Here is an 8,250-nt window from a genome sequence, read left to right as displayed (position 1 = left end):
GTAGTTATATAAAAATGCATGTAATTTCCTAGTCAAGAATCTTTTTCCACAAATTGCCAAATTAGTCACACAAGGGTCTTGAATAGATTTTAAAAATATTTTATTCTTTTTATTTTATGTGTATGAGTGTATTGCCTGCATGCATGTAAGTGTACCTGTGTTGCACAATGCTTGCAGAGGTCAGAAGAGGGTGTTGGATCCCCTGGAACTGGAGCTAGTGACAGCTGTTAGTCGCTACGTGGGTGCTGGGAATCAAATCTGGGTCTTCTGCAAGAGTAGTCAATGCTCTTAACCACTGAGCCATCTCTCCAGCCCCCTTGAACAGATATTTATTAACATACAGAGTGGTTACTATCAATCTCAAGGTCCAAAATCTCTATTTAGGAAGACATTGTACACAGACTGTATAGTTTACAGAACAAGAGGATCCTGTGCTCTGAAGGTGTTACGTAGGACATGGCCCAGCATGATTTAACTTAGGAAATATAGAATGTCTGTTCTAAGACAAGCTTCATGAACATTTTTGTGCCTGGTTGAAGACTAGGCTACATCAGCTGGACAGTCTAGGGATCCCTAGGTAGTGTATAAAGCCAAAACTATTTTTATAGGGATTAAGAGATATGAAAAAAAATCTCATCAACATAAACTAAAAGCCTGTGTTTTAGCAAGTCATTATAATACAGCCATCCCTTTTACTTTACCTTTTTTTCTTTTTTGAGACAGGGTCTCACTACGTAGCTGGGGCTGGTATCCAAATCACAATCTTCCTGCCTCAGCTTCCTTCCCAAGTGCTATGATTACAGGCTGCTACACTTGGCTAAAACAATCCTTTTCTGATCTGTCTCTAAACTCTAACCTTAGATATGCTTCTATTCAAGAAAGAAAGAGATGGGGCAGGAGAGATGGCTCAGCAGTTAAGAGCACTTGCTCCTCTTGCAGAGGACCTGGGACTGGTTCCTAGCACCTGCATGGCTGCTAATAACAGTTTGTAGTTCCAGTTCCAGGGGATCCAACACCCTCTTCTGGCCTCTGTGGGCACTACCCAACACTGGTGTACTTACTGCAGGCAAAACACTCACACATCTAAAAATTTTTTTAAAAAAGGAAAGAGAAACTATCAAATAATTGCCAGGAGAAATACACTTCACAAAATATTGTAGGTAAAGTTTCCTAAAGATATCCAGTTAATATAGGATCTTCAGAGAAATAAAAGATGACCCTCTCCATACTTACCCTAGTTTTAATATAAAAATGAACTGAACAATGTGAACAGCTTTCAGGAGATCATATGATTCGAAAAGTCCCACAGCCTTCAAAACTTTAGTTAAACATAGTAACACAATATATTTTGTTAATCTGAAAAATAAAAACAGAAACAACTTTAATTGCAATCACAATTCCGTAATCTTGTTTTTTTCTTAATGTATAAGAGGTCATTATAAAACCCAAAGAATACACATTAAACATATGTGAAATGATTAAAAACAAAACAAAACAAAAAACCCCAAACAAATTTGCTATCTGCATGGTAATTACTGTTAACATTTTGGTACATGCACTCCTGGTTCCCTTTTGATACATATTAATGTATAAACTGTGCCTAGTGGTGCATGGCTCTAATTCCAGCTACTTGGGAAGCTGAGGCAGTAGGATTTCAAGTTTAAAGCATGCCTGGAGGAACAGAGTATTTAAGACCAGCATGAGCTAAAACTTAGAGTGAGACTCCCACCTTGAAATTAAAAAGAAAAAAAGGAGGCCGAGGATATAGCTCAGTGGTAGACTGATTGCCTAGCTTGTAGGAGGCTCTAGGTTCAATCTCCAGTACCCCCAATCCCTCACCGATAATTTATATGGTCCAGAAAGATTAAAGGAGTAATTTGTAATCTGCTTTATTAACTTATTCAAAGTAAAAAAAAATTAAAACAAAACAGAAACTACACTCTGTGAAGAGACTAGAAACCATGCATAAAAAGAGCATTTGCCCCTCCTCTGCTCTGCTTAATGACTGCACTGAGGCTGGGGCTGAAAGCCAATTGTTAGACCCAGAGTCCTAAAGAGGCTTTTGGACTGGACATACTTCATAAAGACAGTGGGAAGCTTCGGGGGATGGGGGGAGGGTAGGAGGCTCGGTGGGAACTCTTCCAAGTAATCAGATCTCCAGGTTCCTGCTCTCCCACAGCAAGGTAACTACCCATTCCCAACCAAAGTGCAAGACAAGAAGCTTAACTTCAGGCTAGGCTTGGACAAACTGATAGATTTCAGGGAAAGTGAGTCATTGCCTTTAGTTGTGTACCCACTCATGACCCTCCCCCCCAAAACCCCTCAAAGTCATGAATCTAGAAAAGAGACTGGTAGGCATGGGGGGGGGGCTGACAAGGATGGGGGCAAGATAAGGGAGAGTAATCAGAATACAGTATATACATGTATGAAATAGTCAAAGAACAAAATTAATAAAAAGGTATGATATAAAAATAAAAATAGGGGCTGGAGAGATGGCTCAGTGGTTAAGAGAATTGGTTGTTCTTACAGAGGACCTGGGTTCAATTTCCAGCACCCACATGGTAGCTAACAACCACCTGCAACTACAGATTCCAGAGGAATCTGACATCCTCTTCTGACATCCATGGGTACCACATGACACGGTGTAGTTACATACATGCAGACAATATACTCATACATATAAAATACTAAAAAAATTAAAAAAACAAAACCAAAAAAAACCAAACAATATTGCCAGGCATGGTGGTGCATGCCTTTGTTCCCAGTATCGAAGAAGCAGAGGTGGGTGGATCTCTGTGCCACTGAGGCCAGTCTGGTCTATATAGCAAATTCCAGGCCAGCTGGGGCAACAAGAGAGGCTATCGCAAAAAAAAAAAAAATGCATATCCATATACAGATATATGTAAATTTTAAAAAGGGGGGAGGCAAAGAGGAAGGGAAAGTTAAGACAGTAGTGTGAGCATGTGAAGATTTAAAAAGTTCCTGTTGGGGGTGGTAGCACATGCCTTTAGTTCCAGCACTCGGAGGCAGAGGCAGGTGGACCTTTGTGAGGCTAGCCTGGTCTACACAGTGAGTTCCAGGTTAGCTGGGGCTACAGGGAGACCCTGCCTCAAAAAAAAATTTTAGTTAAAGATGCTGCATCCATTTCATAGGCCTGAGTATAAAATCAATACACTACTAACACTGGCAGGGAGGCGACACGAGTTTGTATCCAAGATGGTTATCACTGGGGGCACACAACTTCTGGTTCTTTTGTTCAAGAGAATCCCTGCTTGTTTAAAACTAAGCACATCCTAGGACCCTGCCTTCAAGGGGCTCCAGGTCTCCTGGGAAGGATAGGCAAATAAATCCATGTGACCCAAATGAGTTGACAGAGGGGTCTAAAAGAACAACTATCCATCTCTAGGGAACTGAAGGACATCCCCACAGAGTTTGATATGTGTAAATGTGTATTGAAGATCATGCAGGCGTTATCAAGCAAGGAAAGAGAAAGGAAGGACATGTTAGTGTACAGAGAGAAGTATATGTAAATGTGAATACTTGGGAAGGAGACTTGATGATCCTGCTTTAGGGCAACTCAGTTCACCAGGTGATGCTCATGATTGAAGTCATCAAGGAAAAGGAATATTACCTTTCACAAAGGTAATATTTAGATTTCTAAATAACTTTAGTCTAAACCATGAACAAATTTCAAAAATTTGGTACTTGAATGATATGAAACAGTTCATGTGAAATACTTGTTGGTAATATATTATGATCTTTCTGACATAAATTTTATTTCCATACACACGTGTGCATAGCACCCTAGAGGTTACAATGTTAGTTCGTGAAGAGCTGATTATTGGAAAAATTAAAATTTCTAATTTTCTCCTTATAGGTAATCAATTTGGACATCTTTTGCATCTCTATGCATTTAGATGTATATAATTTTATATTAATTCGCATTTGCAATTACACACATACATTCTGATACTGCAATCTGACTTTCACTACCATTATCAAATTAGGAACATTATTTCCCATTTTAATTAAAAGTTTCAAGGTTGCATTGTTTGACTTAAAATTTCTTTTCTCTTATAATTATTTTGTGTTTGTGTACACACACACACACACACACACACACACACACAAGTGGAGATCAGACGGACAACTTGTGAGAGCCAGTTCTGTTTCCATCATGTGGTTCCCTGGGCTCAAACTCAGGTCATCAGGCTTGGCAGCAAGTGTCTTTACCTGCTGAGCCCTGCAGACTTTTAAAGTTTCAATTAATTTTCCTGCTGGACATCTTCGAAACACTAGTGAAGGGTAAGTAACCACATACTAAAGCACAACATTACAAGGAAGGAAACAATGGGTGAAGATGGGAATAGGGGAGGAGAGGGAAGGGAAGGGCTTGTAAAGGACAGTAGCAAAGCCTGATGGCACATGCTGTTTATCCCAGCATTCAGAAAGGCAGGGGCCAGCTTGGTCCACATAACCAGTTCCAGGCCAGCCAGGGCTAGTGAGACCTTTTTTTTTTTTTTTTTTTTTTTTTTTAAAAAAAAGGCAAAATCCATGTGGGTGCTAGGATTTGAACCCTGGTCTTCTGAAAGAACAGCCAGTGCTCTTAACCCTAGAGCCATCTCTCTGGCCCCAACAAAAACCACTTTAAAAAAAAATTTATTTTTATTTTATGTGTATGAGTATATTGCCTGCATGTATGTGAGTGCGCCCGTGTCGTGCAATGCCACAGAGGGCTTCAGATTCCCCTGGAACTGGAGTTAAGGACGGTTCGTAGCCGCCATGTGGGTGCTGGGAATTGAACCTGGGTCCTCTGCAAGAGCAGTCAGTGCTCTTAACCGCTGACCCATCTCTCCAGCCCCTCAAAACCACTTTTATTTTAAACTACTAAAAATACTTAAGCTTTACATAAAAGTCCTAAGAATAGTATATCCCTTTACTTAGATACCTTACTGAGTTGTTGGGAGGGATACTGTCCCATCTGTTTTATTATTCTCTAAGTTCACATACATAATACCCCTGGACTATTTGAGAGTAAATCAAATACTTTTCACTTTTACTCTTACATACTTGTATTTCCTAAGAAGACTCAATAAAATCACCAATTATCAACAGGAAATTTAACAGTGAATACTTTAATCTGTTGTTCACAGCCACTTTGTGAATTGGCCTAGTCATGTCTTTTATAGTATTTTCCTCTCCTCTTCCAATCCAGACCCAAAAGCCAATATTGCATTTGGCTGCCATGGGTCAATAATTAACATGTGATACGCTCTTAGCATAACTGAGTTGCTCAAAACAGATTCAAAAGTAAACGTATGCTACAAAACCTGCAGGTGACTTAAATTCTATTCCGGCATATGTGTTCTTTTCAAAAAAAAAAAAAATTAGTTGGTCACTGACACTACCAGTTCTAAAAGCATTATCAAAACACTCATTAAATCTCAAAGTACTAACGAACCAGAAATCCCAAATCTCGTTTAATATGAAAGTAATGAATACAAGTTTCAACCAAGTTGCTGGGCTGTATTTTATGCATCTTTAACACTACTTCTGAGCTTAGGGGAAGCCAGGAGGGCACACTGGACAGTGCACTGTGCCACTTGGTCCCGAGCTCTTGGTGGCAGGGCTGGAGGGCAGATAAGGGGAATTTTCACTTTATGAAATCCTGTAGCATATGAACTGGAGGGAAGGGGAGCTAGCATACATTTCTAACTATTAAATTAAGGGAAGGACACAACGCAAGCTCGATGCCAGGGGTGGATTTCTGCGGTGCTAGGTTAACTTGTACACCCAAGTTCACTCGCTTGTACTTTGGTTTCTTCCCCCAACTTGCACTCAGGGAGCCATGGGAAAGGTTAAGGAGTCACCACATGGCCACGGCCGGGAGAAACACACAGGAAAGTCTCCAGAGACTGGAAAGCGGCTGGCGGCGCACTGGAGCCCAGACACTCGGGCGCAGCCTCGCGGCCCCGAGCCGGGCACCGCAGAAGCGGGCGGCCGGCGGCTCCGCGCGAGCCCGGGGAAGGTGTGTCCGCAGCGGTCCGGCCGCCGGCTCGGTATCGCACCCTTACCGCGCGCTGGGCACGTCCACCGGCCCGAGACCGCCGCCGCCGGGCCCGGTGAGCGCGTCCCCGCCGTACTTCTCCTCCATCCTGGCTCAGGAGCCGCCGCTGCCCCCGCCGCGGGGTCTCCTCATGTCTCGCAGCTGCGGGGGACGCACGGGCGCAGGCGCGTCACTCCCCCATGTCGGCGGCCCGCCAGGCCAGGCTGCCACCGCCGCTCTCCCCAGCTCCGGCCCACGGGCACACGCGCGTCGGAACTAGGCCGCGGGCAGTCCCGGCTGCGCGGGTCCCCAGGAGGCCGTCCGGGCAGGGACGTTGCCGGGCCACGTCATTCGGCCCAGCAGCCCTCACTCCCGGGGGAGTGACCAACCCCGCGCCTGCGCACAGCTGAGCACGCGCCTCCCCTGCGGTCTTACGCTCCTCCTACCGCTGTGAGGCTTCTCTTAGCCCCGCCCCCTAATTAGAGCGTTGCGGCGGCCACCTACCCGCCCCTGCAGCGCCACCTAATGTCCTTCGCGGGTTCGCGCAGCAGGTTCTTAAGGAGCTCAGTAGTCTTAGCCTCCTGCTTTGGAGACCTTTAAAATTTTTTTTCTTCCTTTGAAATGGTCTCACTCTGTAGCCCAGGCTGGCCTAGAACTCACTATGTAGCCCAGGCTAGCTTTCAACTCCGTTGCAATGCTCTTTTTTTTTTTTTTTTTTTTTTTTTTTTTTTTTTGAGACGGGTTCTCATTGTAGCCCCAGCTGGCCTGAACTCACTATGTAGACTAGTACACCGGGCTAGCTTCAAACTCAAAAGGCCTGCGGGAGTGCTGAGATTAAAAGCGTGAGTCGCTGCGCCCCGCCGGTTTATTGCAACACTCCCGCCTCAGCCTGGGGTGTGTTGGGATTAACAAATGTGGGCTGCTACGTTTAGTTTAAGGACCTAGGGACGGCCACCTTGAAACGTGTGTGAAATTCATCAACATTTTTTCTGACGAGAAGGCTCATTTAAAGCACTTGTGACGTCCAAAGAGATAACTATTTTTGAATCTCTGAAAATACTAAAAGAGTAGGAGGCTGTCAGGTGGGGGGATGCGTGTCTAATGAGAAATGGAGAATGGTGACAGCTGGTGCGGGGTTTTTCTTGGTTGTTGAGCGGGACCCAGGTACTGGTGAAATGGCTAGACCGAGGCAGTGGAGTTGTGAGGGCCCAACACAGAAGGAAGGGGATTTGGTCGCATTGCTGTAAACTATTTTATCCCCTTTTTGAAAAATACATTTTCAACTCTGGCTGTGAAACTATGCTACTTTATCAAAGTATATCTGGATAAGGGGCTAGTACAGGTACCTGTGTCTCTCTTGATCTGAATCTAAATACTAAACTTATAATAGTAGTTATCTTAGCCAGCATGGTGGTGCGTGTCTGTGATCCCAGCACTTGGGAAGCAGAGGCAGGAGGATCACCCCAATTTTGAGACCAGCCTGGCCTACATACTGAGTTCTAAGCCAGCCAGGGTTGTAGGATAAGAACTTGTCACAAAATAAACAAATACACAAACAAGCAAAGGCCAATCTGTTCTTCAACTTTCCTCCTCCTCCTTCTTTTTCAGTTTTTTTGTTTTGTTTTGTTTGAGATAAGGTCTCTCACAGCCCAGACTGGCTTGGAATTCAATATGTAGGCCAAGCTGGCCTCAAACTTGTGATCCTCCTGCTTCCACTTTCAAGTGCTGGGATTACAGGCACGAACCACCATTCTTGGCTAATTCCTCAGTTTTCTTATCTGGAAAATAGGAATAATAATAGCTATATAGCAGAGTTGTTTGGAGGATTATATTGGTCAGTGTCAAAGTATATAAAACAGTGAATGGTATGTAGTGTCATTCAATAAATATTAACTATTATTACTCCTAGGGAAATGTGGTGTAATGATATGGGGAAGAAAATAGGGTTTTGAGCAAGAGAAATCATAATCAGTTGACAATACTTTATTGAATCTGAACACACATGAAAAGACTAATAGCATATATGTAAGATTTCAAAGTCTTTGCCTACTGGGACTATAATCTATTGTGAAAAATAATTAGCAATTTGAAAGCAAGGTTTAGTTGGTAGTATTGCATGTTAAACTCACAATGTTTCCAGAATAACAGCTTTTCTTTTGAGACAGTGTCTCCTTATAGCCACACCTGGCCTGGAACTCTCTGCA

General features: G+C 43.3%; 1 protein-coding gene across 1 annotated transcript in view; it reads right to left on the bottom strand.

Moving 5' to 3' along the window:
- Positions 1 to 6,418, bottom strand: part of Slc30a5 (solute carrier family 30 member 5) — a 35,541-nt gene extending 29,123 nt beyond the window's left edge. The window contains exons 1-2 of the mRNA XM_008838838.2: positions 6,075 to 6,418; positions 1,234 to 1,356 (exon numbers count right to left, since the gene is read on the bottom strand). Coding sequence (XP_008837060.1) covers positions 1,234 to 1,356; positions 6,075 to 6,154 — 203 coding nt within the window. The 5' untranslated portion in view covers positions 6,155 to 6,418. The remainder of the gene's footprint in view (positions 1 to 1,233; positions 1,357 to 6,074) is intronic.
- Between the last annotated feature and the right edge of the window lie 1,832 nt (positions 6,419 to 8,250).

This window comes from Nannospalax galili, unplaced genomic scaffold (genome assembly GCF_000622305.1).
Source record: "Nannospalax galili isolate Female #2095 unplaced genomic scaffold, S.galili_v1.0 scaffold518, whole genome shotgun sequence".
Taxonomy (NCBI): domain Eukaryota; kingdom Metazoa; phylum Chordata; class Mammalia; order Rodentia; family Spalacidae; genus Nannospalax; species Nannospalax galili.
This window is presented reverse-complemented; position numbering and strand designations above follow the sequence as displayed.